This window comes from Lampris incognitus, chromosome 13 (genome assembly GCF_029633865.1).
Source record: "Lampris incognitus isolate fLamInc1 chromosome 13, fLamInc1.hap2, whole genome shotgun sequence".
Lineage (NCBI taxonomy): Eukaryota > Metazoa > Chordata > Actinopteri > Lampriformes > Lampridae > Lampris > Lampris incognitus.
The window spans coordinates 36,489,879-36,510,878 of NC_079223.1; the positions used below are offsets into that span (position 1 = coordinate 36,489,879).

General features: G+C 41.2%; 2 protein-coding genes across 2 annotated transcripts in view; one reads left to right on the forward strand and one right to left on the reverse strand.

Annotated features, from left to right (window-relative positions):
- The window catches only part of tet1 (tet methylcytosine dioxygenase 1), a 40,082-nt gene extending 37,152 nt beyond the window's left edge, over positions 1 to 2,930 (reverse strand). Inside the window, exon 1 of the mRNA XM_056291816.1 lies at positions 2,639 to 2,930. Coding sequence (XP_056147791.1) covers positions 2,639 to 2,815 — 177 coding nt within the window. The 5' untranslated portion in view covers positions 2,816 to 2,930. The remainder of the gene's footprint in view (positions 1 to 2,638) is intronic.
- Positions 2,931 to 7,075: 4,145 nt separating this feature from the next.
- slc25a16 (solute carrier family 25 member 16) lies at positions 7,076 to 18,982 on the forward strand. The gene is made up of 10 exons (XM_056291938.1): positions 7,076 to 7,340; positions 7,710 to 7,832; positions 8,587 to 8,679; positions 8,761 to 8,894; positions 9,362 to 9,425; positions 11,592 to 11,713; positions 11,999 to 12,065; positions 12,307 to 12,469; positions 12,675 to 12,743; positions 15,529 to 18,982. The coding sequence occupies exons 2-10, from the start codon at positions 7,742 to 7,744 to the stop codon at positions 15,683 to 15,685; spliced, it is 960 nt and encodes a 319-aa protein (XP_056147913.1). The 5' UTR covers positions 7,076 to 7,340; positions 7,710 to 7,741; the 3' UTR covers positions 15,686 to 18,982.
- Positions 18,983 to 21,000: the final 2,018 nt, after the last annotated feature.

Below are 21,000 nucleotides of genomic sequence, written 5' to 3' on the forward strand. Positions count from 1 at the left end.
GGACTCCATGCCAGGTGATTTCACTGATTAGCAACCCTTCAACCAAAGAGGAAGAATGTATCAGTAAAATCACCTGGTGTGGAGTCTGGCTGGAATGAAAACCTGCATACACATGGCTCTCCATGGCACATGGCTACCCACCGCTGGTCTAGACCCATCCCTTTCAAAACTACCTCACAATGAAAATGAAAACGTTTTATCAGAAGGGTTTGTGAGCATGATCACGAAGAGACACTGACCCACAAGTGAGGATGTTAACGGGTTACCCACACAAAACCCACGCACACAAACAAACACGTGCCTACACAGTCTCACGCATGTGATAACAAGCTAAACTTGCTCTACCTGTTCTGCAAGGGAGAATAAAATAAAAACCTGAGTTTGGTTTATGACCCACAGCTTTGCATGATATTAGCTGTCCTTGAAGCAGCAGCTTGTACTGAACAGCACAGACCCCTGCACGGACGCACAACTTGACAACCAGAGAACCTCTAAAACTGCAAAAAACATGGCACGAAACACAGACCCATGAGTGCGCACACAAACAATGCATACACACAGACTTAAAAGCACAGGGGCGACAGTGGCTCAGGAGGTAGAGCAGGTTGTCTGGTAACTGGAAGGTTGTCGGTTTGATCCTCAGATCCTCCTTACAAAAAAATCGAGGTATCCTTGAGCAAGACACCTAACCCCTAACGGCTCACGGTTAGCTGCCATCGGTGTATGAGTGCGTGGGTGAATCTGTGTGAGTCATTCATTGATTGTAAAGTGCTTTGAGTGACTGTTGGAGCTTGAAATGCACTATACAAATGCAATCCATTTACCACAGACATGCTACAGCTCCAATTAGGGAAGGCCAATGTGATGTCAGTTAAGGAAGAGCAGGGGAACAACAAATGTTTTTGTTGCTTAAAATGTACTGAATTAGCAAATCCTTGTTTTGCCTACAGTGTGTCTTTCCCACTGCTGTTCTCCCTTATAATCCACTGGCCTGCATTTGCCTGGACACACACACACACACACACACACACACACACACACACACACACACACACACACACACACACACACACACACACACACACACACACACACACACACACACACACACACACACACACACACACACACACACACACACACACACACACACACACACCAGCATAGACATCATGGTCCCATTCAGGAATGGAGTGATTTAGTCAGACACAGAGACATTCTGACAGGATGACTGCAGCCCTGTCATTCAAGCCGTCAGCAGTGACCCACATTTTGGGGGCATTCTGAATGATATGCTTGTAAATCTGCACAGCCTAATCCCTTCCTCCTCACCCCATATACTACTCAGAAGGAAAGCATGCAGAGGTCCCCACTAATACTGCAGGTGTTATATAATCAGCCCTAATCTGCTGCCGCTGCTGCAGCACCGAAAGTCACAGTTGTGCATACACACCCTCCCCCCGGTCCCTCGGACACCACTAAAGTATGTAGGCCTACATGGTTATGTAGTAGCATTAGCAACCATCTGCTATCAGCAGTTACCCACTGGCTTGTGGATACGATGGTCAAAGATACATGCTGTAATAATATTGTGATATTCATAATCATTTCAGTTCAATAGGAATCTGTCTTTTTTTGGCATGTTATAAGGTTGTTATCATCTCTCACTTTTTTTCTCTTCCAAATGTCAAATGTTTTGGGTATCAAAACCTCCACAGCCAAATAAAAACTACATTCAGGCTAATATCACGTTACGTTCACATTACAGCTAGTTTGCAAGGGTCTTGAAAAAACCAGCGGAGAATGAAGACAGACATTATGATAAAGAAACTGCCCTCCGTATTAGTATCCTGAGTGTTACTAAGTATTTTGTGAATTGGGCTACGGACCCCAAAAATTCATTCACAATGCCACTCTGTGGAACTGCACGAAGAGCTGAATCAAAATCAGCTGAAGTCACACTCACACACACACACGCAAACAAACACACCCTGCCACCATGTGCAACTAATCAGATAGCATGTTGTCTTGCTCGAGCTCACTATAGATCACACACACACACACACACACACACACACACACACACACACACACACACACACACACACACACACACACACACACACATTTTGACCACGTGTTGTGCCGGCTCATATGACACTGCCTTCCCCTCTGACGGAAGACATCCTCACACATACTCTACACATACTCATGACACACATATGCACGTGGTCGAGATTTTCCACACACACTCGTAAAGAACCTGGATTTTACTGTGCATGTGTTTCCCAACATTTGTCTGGATCTTGTCATGAGATTATGTGGACAGTTTTTTCTTGAAACCACGCAAATGTAAAACTTACACTATTTTAACTGTCTGTGGCTAATGAGAAGGGTGTGAAAACGATCATATATACAATGAAAACCACACATTTCTCACCTGGGTTAGATCAGCTATCTAACAAAAAAAGATGTTCTTGTAAACTCACTCAAAATTATCCCCACACTTTCAAAACACCGTCCTCGAGAAGATTAGTTTGGGACGTGATTGCAATAAACACCTCTGCAATGCATTGCAATGACTAGGGTTAATTACAGTGGTAGTAATCCCATGCACATACCATAATCTAAGCCTTACCTGCACAGCAGAGACTGAGAGCAGAGATGAGGGTCCTCTCTTCTTTAGCTCTAAACATTTCCGCAGCTTACAGATCTGGTGGCCAGTTTTGCGGTTAAGGCAGCAGCTGCACTGACCACAGCTAATCTTCCTCAAGCAAGGCTCACATGTCCCACACCTTTTCCGCTTCTTTTTCATATGCTGGTGCTGTGACCTGGAGGTCCAGGAAGGCAAACAAGCACCCTCAGGACACCAGGAGCCTGCCAGAGTAGGCAGACTTGGATCCCCATATCCAGTCTCTGACTCGGTGTCAAAAGAGAGAGAAGACTGGGTGCTCTCGGAGCTACAGGAGAACGAGAAATTGCTGTCCAGGGATGGAGTGGAGGTCTTTGGCGCTGAGGCCTGATCTAAAACTGTAATAACACTGCCTTCGGTTGGGTTTGGTTCGCACACAGCTGTGGTGACATCTGTCTTTGGCTGCAAGAGTTGTACCGATGATAGTGAAGAGGTCTCTTCCTGGCTGCGGTGCTTGAATGGCTCGCTATTGCATACACTGTCTTTGGTCTGAGCCTCCACTGGTGCGTGAGCCTGTATATCCCTCCGAGGGGAAGGGATCTCCCGACTTTGGGCAGACTCTGGTTCCTCATGGCTTGCATACAGAGATACGGTGGATTTCCCACAGGTAATAACCACGGTATTCGTTGTCATCAGGTTGTTTGGGTTAGTCTCAGTGACAGTAGAGCTCACCGGGTAGTGAAGTTTAGCACCATGGAAAGCTGTGAGGATTTCGTTCCTAACTGGGTGTAGAACCTTTTGTTCAAGCAACTCTGAGAGGGATGGGGCTTTGGTGGGATGTGAGGTAGCCATGTTAGAGACAGGCAACACCTTGGCCGGCGATTCTGAATGCAGTGTCATCCCATTAGTGGAACAAGGCAAGTCTGAAGACTGAGAGATTGGAGTGCTAGGCCTGGAGTCAACAGGATTTAAAAGAACATCTCCCTCTTCCGTTTTTCGCCCTTCCACTTCTCCCTTGGCATTTTCCAGCTTTTCAACTTTCTCCGTCATTTCCTCAATCTCCTCTTTTATTCTCTCAACTCCTTTCTCTGGCTCGAGGCAATCCTCTCTCTCTTCATGAATAAAGTATTCTGATTCTGATTCTTCGCTCATCTCATCTTTTCTGTCACTCTCATGACTAACTTTCACTCCTTCTGTCTCTTTCTTATCCAGGTCAGGAGCATTATCCACACTTTGGTGAAGACTAAATATTTCTTGATTACTACAAGCAGGATGAGAAAGGTTATTTCCTAGGACAGGAATATCATTCCCTTCAGTGTGATTTTGCTCCTCCTTTAGGTCATTACTAGCTTGTTGAGTGATTTTATAAGGGCTGTCTTTACTTTCATCTTGGCCTAGTTTGAGTTTTCCATCATTGTCATCAGTCACAGTGCCTCCAATCACAAATCTCAGGTTACTCTCGCCACTGTGATTGACAGTACTGTTGTCTTGCTCAGTAATAACAGTGTCACAGCTGTGATGGACACACTCTTCCAAGGAGTCATTACAAGGAGGGGAATCAGCCTTAATAAGACAGCCCTCGCTACCATTACTGACATCCACAATCTCATCTTTGGTATCGGCAGAAACATCAAAATTAGTTTTCAGAGCATCAGGGGTGTTTTCTTCGCTCTTAGGAGCCTCTAATTTCTCTTGCTCCTCATTGCGAGTCAAATCACAGCTATCTGAATTTGAAGGTTCCTCCTGTTGGTTCCCCTGTTTTGATGCCAGTCTCCCTATTCTTCCCCTTCTTTTTCTCCCTCCCCTGCAAGGCTTTGGGGACTGGCAAGGAGCACTGTGCACCCGCTGGCCCCGTGGAGACTTCCTACACCCATGAGGAGGATCCTCTAACTTGCCACAGTGGCCAGACGAATTATTCAGGTGTCTAAGCCTCGCAGATCCTGTTACATTTGGGGCATGGTTAACCCTTCCAGGAGACTTTCCTGGTCCCTGACCAGCAGGCCCATTGACCCCTCTTCCTCTGGGGCTTCGACCTGACTGTCCTTGGCCTCTGGCTGTGGACCTTCTGGATTCAACTAGTGTTTTCTGGCGTCTCTCAGTGGCTCTCCCTCTAGGTTTATTTGAGTTGCACTGTTGCCTCTTAGTGGGGATTACTTTGCGGCCATTATTTCTCTGGGAGGGTGTCTGTTTCCTAGGGGTTTTGGATGTTGTAGGCATGACTGAGGGTGTGGAGGGGAGGATGTCTGACAGCCAGCATGGGAGCCAGGTAAATGTTTTAACCTATTTTTAAGCACCCGACTTTTGATTTTTTTTGTCTTCCTCTATTGCTTTTGCTTACAGGACCTCAGATAATGTTGCTGTGCTGAATTACTTTTCCATTGTAAAACAGCTGTGGATGGACCTGAAACAGTATATGCAAAGGGTATTAGAATGCACACTATAATGTCACCCTACCTTAAAGTTTTTACCCAGAAAACAAATCAGTGATAAAAGATGTATTCACACAGACATTGCCTTCATTTTGGCAACACACACACACACACACACACACACACACACCCTATATTTTGTGAGTAGAACTCATCAAAACAGACCTTTTGGCAAATTGGAAAAATAATGCATAAATCATAAAAAACGTATTGTATTATTTCACTTTTACTATTACCGATGTCTGAAACACCTGCATAAAAGCTATCCATAATTTACAATAAACAATTTGCACGCAGTTTATGCTATAGAGTAGGCACAGGCAATTTCAACTAAACGCCGTCTCCAGAATTATACATAAACACATCAACATTTCAACCACCTGCTTTTTAGAAAGCTGAGAAAGCTTTTCAGTTTAGTGTGCAGCCCCTTTCAGACGTGGGGTTTAGCTGGGAGCTCGGTTCCTGTTTTCGTTTTTGACTGGCGGAAGAGCTGATTATTATTACAACGCAAAAAAAAGCCGTCAACGTCGTTGTTTATTACTTTTTTCCTTCTTTTTTTCTGCACTTGACCGTTGACGTTACAACGACGTCCCTTAGACAAAACATCGACACATTCGCAAATGTTACTTTGGCATATGTTTCGCTTCTCGGGCGGAGGCTTTTATCCCCACGTTGACTTTAAACGGCAGCTCAAATACTTTACATACCAGAAAGACAGTTGCACTGTCTGAACTGCTAATAATACTCCACTCCGGCGAGACACGGACCTTGTATTGGTTTTCCCTCCTCGGCAAATATAGATAGCAGGCAAGTTCAAGCCTTTCCCCCGACGTTGACACATTGACACGATCGAGCGACACTATGCATTCGTCGAGCGGAATAAAATTGCTATAAAACATGCACATGTAGCCTTACGGAGTGCGACACCCGTTAAAACGTAAATCCCTCTTATGTCAATCCATTCAGGGCAGCCCACTCTCCCTCCACCAGACAGCGATCTATGGTCTCAAGCCAGCTCGTCGGCGACTGGGGTGAAGAGTCTCACAGAAAACCCGGCATGGATTTTCAATGGCGGTTGCATGTTGTTTACAGGGCAGTGGATATCGCCCACACAGGGTTGACGCGAGTGACGCAGTCGTCGGCGTTCATTAGTGTAGGAAATGGGAGGAAACAATCCCGCTGCAGTAACAGCGACCTACACATACCTGTTACCGACGACACGTTACTATGTTATAGCCTGTAAATACTTGAATATCAATTTAGCAGCGGTCTCTAGTCCGACAGCGTACTCATTCATGATCGTGACAATTCGGTGCAATTATGATTTTACAAATCGCCTTAACCCCCCCCCCCCACTGAAACAAAATGTCAGGCACTTGCTCATGAACAGAACCATAAGCAGAAATAATAATAATAAGCAGAACATATCAAATGGAAAAACAAAGCCGTAAATAAATAAGAATTAAAATGAATAGAAAAAGTATGTTTGAAATTGATAAATACATATAACTGAAGAGTACAGAGTCAAACATAAAAAATTAGGACAGAAAAAGTCAGTGTTTGAAAAATGTTGCATTATGTTATCAATTAATAACAAACTAATAAATAACATTGTGTGAGATATTTTAGGTCTTGTAAAAAGATGTCAAACCTTAAGGAAGCTCTGGGGAATTTCCGTTAATGAATGAATAAATCTGCAAACAGTATGAAAATACTAACCAACGATATTTTGGGCAAACATGTCATGGGGTAATTGTTCAAAGTAGCTGCCATCAGTTTGGTCAAAAATTTATTCGTTCAGCTTCTTTCCAATACGTTTTAACTCTTACATTTTGAAAGAGCCGCATTACAGACTCGTTCTCTTTCATACATAATTACCAAGACGTTTGATTTATTTATTTATTTTTGGGCGGAGGGTTGCGTCTAACTGGTCGGCCGAACCCTACGAGTGACGTCAGCCTCCAAAAAATGTCGTCATCTTTAAGCGCCGGCTGTCGAAGTGCTGAGCCGCGGAGCGAAGGGCATCGAAATGACCACGGTTTGTGACGGTAACGCTGAGCCAGCTCACGGCCAGGGGATATCGTCGGATTTTTAATGTTGATGACTCGCACCGTGTTCGGACAACGACGAGCTCTTCGGTCTGCCTTCTAACTCAATAAATATCCACGGTGACGTTGTCTTATAAAGATGCCGTCAACTCTCGGAAGCGCGAAATAACTCAGCGTTAATCAGAGAAACTGTTGGAGCCGTTTCGCACCCAAAACAGCTCCAGTTGTTTCGTGAGTATCCATTATTTTCTCAATCTACCCAAATGTAAGGTTGACTTTTGAAGCTTGTTTGCCCTGCTAGATTTGGCCAACACTTGCCATACTAATTGAATGAATGCTTCTTCCTGGTACCCACCCATGTCAAATTTAGGTAACTGACGAACACCGAGTCTGTTTAACTCGTATAGGTATTTGCCCTGATGAGTTCTGTCGGATGCTGTCGTAACATACCTAACTAGTAATTTCTGTTGAGGTCATTAGCTTACACACGTAGGTTACTAATACACATAATGTGCATCAGCAACACAGTCTAGTACTCAACTATCAGTGACAGGTTTCATGCCACCGTTCGATTAATTTTTCCAAAATGTCATTATGCAGCCATCAATGCATCAGAGTGCTGAGCACTCAAAATGGTATCGGAGGCTGCAGTCTCCACACCTGCTCCCATAACCAACCCTGCCCAGAGGGACTACTACTGGCTTCGCTCTTTTGTAGCTGGAGGTAGGATCTGATACATCAGAATATAACATTGGTACAAGGCCTTTCATATAGGGGTGGACTTGTAGGAATTTACAATATGATTTACTAAGGATAGAATTCATTTAATGCTGCTTGACAGGGTGGCCCAAGATGTCAGAGCATGATGTCTAACCTGTCTAAATGACCTAACTGGAGGATGCGGATTAAAGCCTCTGTCTGGCAGCATCCACCCTACTGATGCTTTTAATTGTAAGACTGATTTTGTGCCAGTTTTGTTGGTGCTGTTCTGGAGCCAACCCTGCATCCTGAGCTGTATGGCAAGTAAAAATAGCATTTCTCCTACAGGGATTAATAAAATATAACAGGACATTTTTGTCATTTATAATGTTTGCAAGACTTATGTAACCAAACATATTCCTTTCTAATTTGTCTCTGATGCTTGAAGACTGGTATATTTGTTGAAATATTGGTTGCTACTCACCATTGGCTATGTTTAATGTTTCTTTTGGTTCAACTCACTAAGTCAGCAAAAGCAGACCATATCTTAGCCTGTCTACATTATCCGGAGCCTTGGGTGTGAATTAAAACATGGCACTATCTACACAGTAGAACAGCATTAGTACTCTATCTGACAACCTTATGTCATGTGTGGATTATTGAACTCTGCCACAGACATATGAAAAACAATATCTATCAATCAGGTCTACTTCAACTGTGAGGGAAGAAGGCAAATAATTTAATTTAATGCTCATGCTGTGTTTCTGCTTTTGTTTAGGTGTGGCAGGATGCTGTGCCAAATCCACAATTGCTCCTCTGGACAGAGTCAAAATCCTGCTTCAGGCCCAGAACCCTCACTACAAACACCTAGGTAACGTTATTAGAGATACATCTTCATGTTTGTTATCCCATACTTGTGCAGTTTCACTTAAACTTTTAATCTGTCTTGCAGGGGTGTTTGCCACCCTCCAAGCCGTGCCAAAAAAAGAGGGATTCCTTGGTTTGTACAAAGGCAATGGTGCCATGATGGTTAGAATATTTCCCTATGGAGCTATCCAGTTCATGGCCTTTGATAATTACAAAAAGGTATATCTTCTTCTGTTGAACAACCTTTGAATCCACCTTGTTAGATAATACCTCTCGTAACGCTCTTTATTTAGAGCCGATTCCTTTTGCACTCACTGCATGTATGTTTGCATACTGTATAGACAAGACCCACTATTTTCTATTTGGTTTGTCCCCCCCCCCTTTACATACTTTCTATAATCTTGCTATGTCTGCTTAGTGTTTTATGTTTGCAACTCAGCAAGTCAAGATTCCTTTTATGATCGTACTTACTTGGCTAATAAAAAAATCATTCTTCACCTGAACAGCAATGATACACCAAGTGTATTTAAGAAAAGACTATATCTAGTTTGATTTAATTCATAGTCTGTTGCGACGATCCTTTGCTAAAGTCAGTGAACACCATGACAATATTTTTTATTGTTACAAGGAAATTCTTGACCTGTATCATCCCTACCAAAGCTGATAACATTCCTTTCTCTTTGCAGCTCTTGAATAAACAGCTTGGGATTTCTGGACACATCCACCGCCTCATGGCAGGATCTATGGCAGGTCAATAATCTTTCTCATTGAAAATGTCTTTTGCCATTGGTGCCTGCTGGATTGCCTGAACATTGTACACCCCAGGTTGAAATATTGAAGATGTAGGACATTTTCACACTCTTGTTCATTTGCTTTGGTCTAAATCAGTGGATGAGTTAGTACATTGTTGCATTTTCCCTTTGGTTCAGTTTGGTTTCACACAAATTTCAAGTGAACCAAAAGGTATCAACAAAAGCCACATAGGAGCTGTCACTGTTCATTGGTTAGAATTTTGAGGGGTTGGCGGCAGAGAAAGTACAGTTTATTTGTCTTCAGGGATAGCTATCCAAAATGGACCATCAGCAGAATTGGCATTTGTCCATAATTGCGGTCATTGTTTGGGCTATATACCAAGCCAAACTACGCAGGCAGAATGGCACATTTGAACGTACTTCAAGTTGTCTTGAGAACAAAGTGTTGCTTCGCGTTACACAAAGAAGATGTGCGATGGGATCTGGTTTAATCCAAAAAATGTGCAATGCTTCCTGCAGTTGGGTTGGATCACGTTCATAACACAAACGAACCGTACCAGAGTTTGTTTGCAACCGGACAGAGACCGCCTCTTCAACAAGGTTCCGGTCCAGTTGTTTTGGTCCGCACCTGAGTCCGATTGTTGTGTTCACACCTTCCCAAACGAACCGCACCAAGGGGGTAAACACTCCAGGGTTCGATTAAAATGGACCAAACAGCTCAGGTGTGAAAGCACCTTGAACGAAGACTTTCTTGCTGACTCTCACATAAGACCACGGATCAGAATTTTGATGAGCCTCACTGTTGAAACGCGCAAGGCTATTTCCTCTCTATTGAATCATTAGCTATTAGTTACATGTAATTTCTTTGCTACTTATGTAATCTGCTTTTTCCGGGAGGCATTAAATTACAGGTTGATTAGTGGTTAGAATTCTAGCTACAATGCACCTACAAGTGATATAAAATGATGTATAGCAGGAGCAAGTGATCAAAAAATCAACATAAATTCAGTGATAAGGAAATCATCAAAGCCATTTTCAGACCATGTTTGGACTTGTATCAGTGTAATTTCATAGAATGTTTAGAGTCAGATTTTAAAATGGCATGTTATCATATAAATGCCAAACAAAACAAAACAAACAAAATGCCAAACAAATGGCAGATTTGGCACCAACCAAGAATGAACAGCAGGCAACTTTTAGCTCTGTTGTGTTGGTTGTGAAAGTGGCTGTGAGGAATGTGTATATTTACATTTGTACTATAGTTTGTCTGTACAGACAAAAACCTCAGCTTTGATATTAAAAAGTGACAAAAACACTTTCATAGCGAGTATTCGTTCCCCTATAGTTTCATGGAGAAAGAAGGCTCGCTAAACCTCTATTATTATTATTACTATTATTATCATCACTGTCCGGCAGCATGGTGGTGCTGTGGTTAGCGCGGTCGCCTCACAGCAAGAAGGTCCTGGGTTCAAACCTTGGGGTTGTCTAACTTTTTTTTTTTAAATTTGTTTCTGATTTTTTCCTTTTTCTCCCAATTTAGTGGCCAATCGCTCCCTATTCTAATTCAAACACCCACCCTCATACTGTATGCGTTCGCCAACTGCATCTCTCCGGCCGGCAGTCTCAAAGGAGACGCCTCGCCATTTTCGTGACAAGGCGAATCCAAGCCGAATCACTGCTTTTTCTGACACACCCAGCGACGCATTCATGTGACGAACACAAGCCGACTCTGCCCCCCTCCCGAAGACAGCGTTGCCAATTATTGCTACTTCATCGAATCCAGCCATAGTCGGATCTGACGAGACCGGGGCACAATCCCAGTCCCCAGTGGGCGACTGCATTGACCCAAAGGGGATTGTCCAACCTTGGGGGTGATCCCAGGTCGTTGTCTGTGTGGAGTTTGCATGTTCTCCCCGTGTCTGCGTGGGTTTCCTCCAGGTGTTCTGGTTTCTTCCCACAGTCCAAAGACATGTAGGTCAGGTGAATCGACCATACTAAAATTGTCCCTAGGTGTGAATGTGTCAACCTTGTGATGGACTGGTGGCTTGTCCAATATATATAAAAAAAGATAATTATCCATTTTATTCCCAGACCTTGAATGAGAGAGTTCACGTAAGGGCCTTTTTAAACTATTTTCATTGTCCTTTTTTTTCCCCCCCTCCAGGCATGACTGCAGTGATATGCACCTACCCCTTGGATGTGATTCGAGCCAGGCTGGCCTTCCAAGTGACAGGAGAACACCGCTACACTGGCATTGGCAACGCTTTCCACACCATCTACCTTAAGGTTAGCTGTTTTTTGTTTGTTTGTTTTTTTACTCCCCAATACCACTTTCACACTGCGCAAAAAACCCACTAATGTCTGCCTTTGGTCAATGTAAAAAGGCGGATGTTAGCAGGTTTTTTGGCCAGTGTGAAAACGCCACAAATGTCAAAATATGCAACACATTAAAAATATGGTAGGTGGCCTCTAATTGTGAATCCTGCCTACTTATCTTAGATAGTTTTTCAATGCATATGTTTTTTTAATTTTGTGCTTTGACTCTGTAATGCTCTTTTCATTTTTTTTAAGGAGGGGGGTATCTCTGGGTTTTACAGGGGACTGACCCCAACGATTATTGGCATGGCCCCCTATGCAGGTGAGCGGCCGTTGTTTTGCAGGTTTGAGTTGATAAGAGTTTGGTCATGATCTGTAAATGGATAACAGATATTTGGATCCAAGATTATTTCTGAGTACTGATGAAAGCTACAAAAAAAATTCTTTTTTGGCTTCTTTGACAATTTTAATGGTTCTTCTCTTTCACAATTTTAATGGTTCCTCTGTCTGTTTGCTCTCTCCTTCCACCCAACTCTCTTTTTCCAACTCCTTTCCTCCTCCAGGTTTCTCATTCTTCACCTTTGGTACCCTGAAGAGCCTTGGGTTGAAACACTTTCCAGAGCTGATGGGCCGTCCATCCTCAGACAATCCGGAAGTCCTGGTTCTTAAAACCCATATCAATCTGCTCTGTGGAGGGGTTGCAGGGGCTATTGCTCAGACAATATCGTAAGTGATGGTGGCAGATGGCCGTAAACCATTGTCTTAACAAGACTGTCTATACAGATGGAGCTAACAGCTGGGCAGTTCACTTTGTGTTTGTTGGTTTGCCCTCTGGCTGGTATTGAAAATTGATGAGTCACATTATAGTACAATGCTGTAAAGGTCCTCTTGGAATTTAAGGTAAGCAAATTCCTGGGTCTCTTCTTACCAGTTACCCTTTGGATGTGGCCAGGCGAAGAATGCAGTTAGGTGTTGTGCTTCCTGACTCAGAGAAATGTCTGTAAGTAGCTAATTTTTGCTTCTCATACAGGTGTTGTATTCCGTTTCAGTATGCACCACAAATGATTCCATGTAGTGTCCAGAAAAAGGTAATAAGGTTATTTTAAAGCTGATGTGAAGTATTTGCTCAGATAGATTTTTGGAAAAATTTGCACCATATATTTGTCCTTTGTAGCCTTGGAATACACACACACACACACACACAGACTTTCTAAAAATGCATTCATATTATCAAGCGAAGCAGCATATAGGAGACTGGGTATATTGGGTGTCATAATTTTTCGACAATGATAAGTTCATAGAAATTCTACACAGGTTTACTGCAAAGGTTTGTAGTTACTTTCAGGCACGTTTGTTGAGAGATAGAAGCTGGATTTTGATAACAAGAAGTTCATGGGATTTGTATTTAGGCTTTATTCATAAGGGTCTGGCAACGCAACAGTAGCATACTTCTGATACTCTTCTAAATCTCCAATTTAACATTGCCCATTTTTTTTTCATTGTGTGCTATTTCTAATTGACAATGCACTCTAAGGCTGTCTACACATGGCAGTGCAATTAAGTATCTTTGTGTCAGATGTTTTTTGTCAACACAAGACAAATGTGTCAGTGTTAAATTGGTTACTGATAATCACCATGAACCAGTGATGTACTGGCTCTCGGGCATACTGGGGCAAATCCCAGTAGGTCACTGCATCGGTAGGCTGGTGGACTGTCAAAAAATCCATGACAAGCCCTTTGAGCCTGTCATTCAAGGTGCGCATGAGAGCGTGCTGCATGCATGTTCCAGGACTGGGCTCACTGGCCAATCACAACCAAGTTAGTTGATGCGTGTTAACATTCTAGATTAATCCAAAAGTAGCGTGCAGCAGTGAGATGGCCAACGAAAGCCATAGACAAGAAAATGTGAAAAAGTAAAGGAGGGCCCAAAAAGTTTTGAGGAAAAAAGAATGCAGGCTTTAGAGGCACAGGCTTCCAAATGTAAAGCACGAAACCATCCAGACCCATGGTGCACCTGTGCGGCACGTGTGGGTGGAGCAAGGTAGTGTTCAATGAGAGGCAGGGGTTCAGCAAGTAGTGATTATTTTCCAGGGATTAGTCATATCCTAAAAGTGGCAAGCTAAATATATAGCTAGCTAGCTTTGGCATGTCCTCACCTCTGTAACATTATTTGTTGTCGTCCGTGTGTCCATACATCAGTTGCGAGCGCGTCCTACTAATTGTCCCTCTCAGGTCTTTGCAATGCATAGTCCATGGCGGCAGTTGCATGTGCGGTGGGGGGAAAAAAATCGTCGTACTCTTTGGGCATCAGCATCCTCAAGTGGCTAGCAACCCTATTTAAGAAGAGCAAACTGAAGCGGTGAAATTAAATTATAGGCTAGGCTACATGTTCTGTTAAAACTGCTGTAACTTGTGGTTACAAAAACGACCCAACTGATAGGCTACTTGCTACTATTTAAGCCATGCTGATGGCGTGTTACAATATAAGTGTGCCTACTGAAATATGTCCTGGAACAGACATGTGCTACTTTCCATTGCAAAAGCCTTTGAATACATTCAGAATCACCTGTCAACAATAAAAGACTATATCATTACCACCAAGGACTAGGGTGTATAATGTAGTGGGCTATGTCCTGTAATTACATTAACCCCCACCCACCCCAACTGTAGACGTATGTAATCAACCCTCACCGACCCCCGCGGGGCAGCAGAGAAGTCCAGGTCTGAATTTCTTTACCAGTACTGAACCAATATTTCAATAAAACTGACTTATTATACACATAATGCCAAAGAAATTTAAAAAAAAACTGAACTGGGTGATGAGCTGAAGACTTCCTCAACACACATGAAAGACTCGAACAACATGCGGTTCATATGTATTACATGTGCCTTTGTGTTTCTGACAACATTCTTCTGCTCCAATTTTTTTAATAAAATTGCTTTGCTAAAAAGTTAAATATCACCATTTGTGCTGCAAAGTAGTTGTCAGATATAAAACAAATGACAGTAGTATAATAGTATAATGTGGTGTGGAACCACCTACAGACCACTGTCAGAGGTAGTTATTTAATGCCGGTGTTCTCACAATTTATGCTGCCTCGTCGAAAAATGTTACCGTAGCACGAATCGATAGCAGTCTAACCCTAACCATGCGCAGAACCACTAAGTAGCACATCTCAATAGGTAGCATACAGACAGAACACCCGTCTTTTATTTCTTCAAATCCCTGCAACAAGAAGGATTTCATGCGATCACAAATAGCACAACTCCGTCATCTGGTCTGGTATTAATTAACATTAAATGATTTAGTATATTTTCAACATTTGGTTTATTAAAGTCGGGATAAGCGATCCTGGATGGAAGTTGGTAAGAGCTAGCTATATTTTTAAAACAAACTGCCCCCCACTTATGCCTAATAAGAGCCTTGTGAACATGCAAACTGATTGACAGCAAGCAGGGACCAGTGAAGAAGCTGGCTTGCAAAGCTCTCTTCTGATTGGCTGATAAAGAGCGGGTACAGAAACAAAAGTCTGTCTCCGTTTAATGAGACCGAATTTCTTCCTTAGTGCATCTACTCGAAAGTTGGCGAGATGTAGAAAGAGTTTGACCAACTATTATAAAAAGTGTTCTTAATTAAAACCGCCAATAGCCACATCAATGTTAGTGCATGAAATGCAGTTTTTAGACTGAATCAATTTTAAAAATCTGCTTATTCTGATTTTTTTCTTTGGTATTCTTAAAAAAAAAAATTTTTTTTCCTCTTCTAATTTCTTTTGCCTGACCAGAACACTGACCAAGACGCTGAAGTATGTGTACAACCAGTACGGGGTCAAGAAAGGACTTTACCGAGGCTTGTCTCTCAACTACATCCGCTGTATTCCCTCTCAGGCCATGGCCTTTACCACCTATGAATTCATGAAGCAGGTCCTCCACCTCAACTAGAGTTTCTATGTCTGCCTTCCATGTCTGTACAGCCTGTTTGTAATGAATTTGCCTGGTTCAACACTCTCCAAGTCATAAAACCAGACCCAATCGAATGCATCCTTCTCCAGCGAGAGATTTGAGGCTCACTAAGTTTTAGTTCCTAATATACTTTAACATATCCTGTTTTGGTGTGTTAATTACACACTCACTAAACCAAAAAGGTTTAACTTCTTGCTGAAGCCAGTGAACTTGGTGTTTGGTACCAGTGTAAGCCGGCTGCACATCAGCCAGTCAAGCTAAGCTGGGTCCACATCATTTTTGCCCCAGCAAGCAGTGGACAGTAAGACACAGCCTGTGGCTTGGCTTAGTTTAAATCTCTGTCCTAATCCATACCCTCATAATTCCTGCTTTTGTGACTCGCCACCTCAGCTGCCCAACATGTGGCTTGGCTATGGGTAACTCCTTGACAACTGTCCCCATGGATACAGCAGGCAGTGGCGCCCTTGGCTTGGTTGCTTGGCTTTGGGCAATGATATGCTTCCTAGCAATGTTGTTGGCAACATCATAGCAACCTTTTTTCTTTTTTAATTCGTTATCCCTTCGTGACACTTAAAACACACAAAACACCATGCTCTCAACAGTTACTTCTGTCTCTATCCACCCGTCTCATGATTCTAAACAGGAGAATTAAAGGACAATTAAACACAGTTCAGTTTTTAAATGACTTGGAAACTCAATTTACCATCTCGTTGAACAGTATTTTTGGAGCATTATGAATTCAGTATGAATTTAATGAATACCAGTCCACACATTTTCATGTGTCACTCACTATATTTTGTTTTTCTTTTTGCTGATTTATTAATGACCAGTTTGGTAGACAGTGCCTCACAGCCTCTTATAACCTTGTTCAGAGGTTGCTGGAGTTTCATAAAAATGCAGAGATTTGCAGTCTTTTCAGGGTTTAGTTTGTCCTTAACTTCTATGATGCAGATTGATTTGGACCATAAGAAAGCCTTTTCACTGCCCTTACCTTACATTCTTGTCTTGGAGAAGCTTAGTGGTACCTACACTTTGCTTTAGTTTTTTTTTCTTATTGACTGAGCAGTCTGAGTGACGCTTACTCTCAGCTTAATGCTATCTTTCATTTCATTACCAAATCTTGAAGTGGGAAATTAATCTACAAGATTTTGAATACTGACACATCAGGGGTTTTGACATTTCATGATGAACTGTCAAAATCCCCAATGCTTCTGTACCAGGAACTGAATATCAGTATCAGCTGGACTGAGATGAAATTTAGTATTAAGGAGAAGCACTATAGGATGAGTTGCAGAAGTGAGGCACATTGTAATGTCAAATTAAGGGAATAGACTGCTTTTGCTGCTGATAGTTTTCAGTTGATTTGTTGTCAGATATTGTTAAGAGTCTGTAGCTTTTTTGTTAATGTATTTCTATGCTGTTCTATGATCAGGGAGTAATATTTCTAGGGATTTTAATGTTGACATTTTTTATTCGAAATGAGTTCAGGAACATGCACTTACCTATCTATATCTACTTTGCATTCCTGTATTTATTGACTTCGCCACATGTTGCCACTGGGTGGCAGTATTGATCATACAGTATTGTTTACCTTCAGACTCAACTAGACAGCTGTATACGACCCAATTAATCACCAACACACCATCCATCTATCCATCCAAACCACTTATGCTGCTGTCAGGGTCGCGGGGATGCTGGAGCCTATCCCAGCAGTCATTAGGCGGCAGGCAGGGAGACACCGTGGACAAGCCGCCAGTCCATCACAGGGCCCACGCACACACATTCACACCAAGGGACAATTTAAGTATGTCCGATTCACCTGACCTACCACACACACATATGAAATTATTATATTATCAAATCAATCAAATTATAAAGTCCACTTTTTAAATTAGTGTTAACGTACTCACATGAAATAACGCCCACTACATACAAGTGGTCTTTTATCCTCTATTATACGACCAAAGGAAGTTGTCAGATGGACCGTGTAATATATGAACTGTGTTTAACCTTTATTCGTCCAAGAAAGTGGTTTGTTGAACTCCCGTGGTTTTCTGCAACATCCCACTTCACAGCTGTGCAGTTTCACATATTAATGTCTAATATTTGCCCATTACAGATGTGAGAAGCCTCACAGGAGCAATTTGGGGGTTAAGTGCCTTGCTCAACACCTAGACCATAGTTTCTGAGAGAAGGCGAAAGTGAAAGAGTCACTTTCCCTGGGCAGATTTTCCCAGTCAGTCCAAAGACACCGGTCTCAAGCCCACTGTAACTTCACGACTACAAATGACACCTGAAGGCTCGGTCTTTTATCCAGAATTTTATTTTACTCTGAATCTACTCAGTACATATACCCAATTTACATGTGTTTTTATGTATGGAGAAGAAATTGTAGGCAGTGGCAGATGTGTCAGAAATATATTTCTTATGGTGAATCATACACAAACTACTGAATGTATTGAAAGCCATATTGTGTAAAAGAGAAAATATGTAAAAAGTTTGTCCAGGACTCACCAGCTCTAATCATGGATAATCTCTCCAACCCCGCTCATCAACCAGTGTAGGAAAATCCATGCAAAGAGCACAGTCAACAAAATATGCAGTAATGTGATATGTCAGCTGTCTTTTATGTAATTAAAAGAATTTCGATTATTGAAAAGTACAAAGTATCTCAGACTTGTATACACTGCAAAAAAACCCCAAAACAAACAAACAAGTGATTTAATCCTGCAGAATCTCTAAAATGCTACAAGTATCAGTCTTAAAATCTAGTTTTTCTCCGTATTCACAAAACAGTCTGCCAGTGAGTTGAGATAATGTCTCTTGTTTACAGTGCAAATCAACTTGTTTCAATCATTTCCCTGATTAAGTCCTACTTGCTACTTTCTTGATGGTGGTGGCGTGATCTGCCTTATTTGGCCTTGGGATGTACTTCTAGGAAATTCGTAAATCAAGTGAAACTGCATGGGAAATGTGAATTTTTCTCACTACATCCATTGTTTGTTTTGTTTTTTTCCCCACAAATATAATTTTAGGACTCACCTTTAGATTAAATGACTAGTGGAAACAGACATTTTTTGCAGTGTAATGTTCTGGACCTTAAAAAATGTCACTTTCCAGTTTTCTGTAGTGTTTTTCATGTTTGTATTTCTCAAATATAGAATATATTACTATTGAAACGCCCTGTCCTCTCAAAATGGCCCTTTACAGTATGTAAGGCCATACAACTGAAAAATGCGAGTTATTTCTATTATTCTGCTTAACATTAACGGGTTAAATAATGAATGAGTTGCACTTTTCAACGGTTTTTTTTCTGCTGCTGGAGTTTATGACTATAATCATAACTTGTTAAATCACTTTTCAACGGTTTTTTTTTCTGCTGGAGTTTATGACTATAATCATAACTTGTTAAATCTTTGCATTAGGTGATAGTTACTATTTTTAATAAGCATTATCATAATCCTTAAAGCACTCAAGCATTGTGCCAATTTTTGTTGCTGTCCTAAGAGATTTCGGTTGCACTTTATTTTATGGTATACTAATAAGGCGTACTTTGTATTAGATTAGACAAAAACTAGAAATAATATGTTCTTTATTAGACAGTAATCAAACACAGTTATACCCTGATTAGACACCATACACCTAAATTATGCTGTAGTTAGAAACCATATATAATGCCGTATTAGGCCCAAAATATACTAAACTTACACAGTATTATACCAATTTATACTCTAAATTAGAAATCAATCTCATCTGGTAGCTACTTCACACGTCCCTCATAGCCTGCATGTTTTCCAGAGTCCTGTGAAGTTTGTAGGTCGTATTACGTAGCCTGATACATGCTTCCTTCCTGCTCTACCCCCACACCCTGTCACTATCCGACACCAGTAACATCAGGCTATGGAAGCTAACAGGACACTGCATCTTTATTTCCCACCATTGGACCCTTATTAGACTTAGAGGCTAATATGCAACATATTATAACAGAACTGTACCGTAAACTAAAGCAAACTCCATCTTGATTCCCCACTAACCCTTTACCGATGATTCATGATCTTTTTTTTATGTTGCTTTATGTTATTGTTTCCCATATGTTCCACTCTAGAAAGTGTTTAATTTTTTCCAGCATTTGAAGTAGATCATCTAACTTTTTCACTGGACCAAAAAGTCACGTTTTATGTTACTATAAACATTTGGGCAAAATTGTCCCTAACCCTAAGTCATTGATGTCTTTATGCATGCTCAACTACTAAGTAATTGATGTTTTTTCCCTTAAATTTTGGTTATTGTAAAATTTATCTTAAATTTCATTCCAAGTGACATTTAAAAAAAAAGAGTCTTTAAAAGTCTTAAATCTAACTTTTCTTATGCTGCAGGAACCCTGCTTTAGTTTACAGTACGGTTCTGATGTAATGTATTGCAAATTAGCCTATAAAAAAGTCTAATAAGGGTCTAACAGTAGGAAATAAAGATGCAATGTCCTGGTGGCTTCCATACCCTGAAGTTGCTGGGGTTGGATAGTCAGGGTTCTTACACTTTTTCACCAATGATTTTCCATGACTTCTCCAAAACCTTTTACTGAATTTCCATGACCAAAAGAAATTATTTTATCTCAATGGGACCACTGAAAATTAATTATCGTAACACTAAGTAAAATTAGGTTTACATCTGAAATGTACGGTGCCTCTCTAAAACAAAAAAACACCAGACAGGCACACTTAGATACATTTTCTCATATTTTAATTCCAATGGTTTAACTTTTTTGTCAATGTCTCAAAAGATAAAAATGCCATCACATTTTCTGTCAGAGATAAACAGAGAGAAATAGTGCATTGGGGTAGGAATGCCAGTGCTAACTACTGATTACTCAGTAATCGGTACATGAGTTGTCAAAATAAAAAAAAGACATAACATAAATAAAATAAATAAATCTTCCAAAATTAACTTCCACTCTTAAAACTAGAGACGGAATATGCAAAGTCTGGAACTCAATGTGTAACAAATCTGTGTAGTGCGAGTCCTTGTATTCACTTTCAACAAAATGATATAAAATACAAAATAATTCTTCCAAAGTGAACTCCTCCTAAAACTAGACAGAATATGCAAAGCCTGGAACTCAGTGTGGGACAAATCTTTGCAGTGTGAGTCCTATTCACTTTTAACAAAATAAAAAGATATAATATAAAATGAATAAATAAAATTATCTTCCGAAGTAAACTTCCACTTCTAAAACTAGATATGGAATAATCAAAGTCTTGAACTCAATGTGGAACAAATGTCTGTCATGCAGTTGT

Excerpts from the sequence above, each read along its gene's own strand:
- slc25a16 (XM_056291938.1), top strand. The coding sequence starts at position 7,742 with ATGGTATCGGAGGCTGCAGTCTCCACACCTGCTCCCATAACCAACCCT. Across the intron at positions 12,470-12,674 it reads GCTATTGCTCAGACAATATC|TTACCCTTTGGATGTGGCCA; the intron begins GTAAGTGATGGT and ends TCTTCTTACCAG. Across the intron at positions 12,744-15,528 it reads CCTGACTCAGAGAAATGTCT|AACACTGACCAAGACGCTGA; the intron begins GTAAGTAGCTAA and ends TTGCCTGACCAG.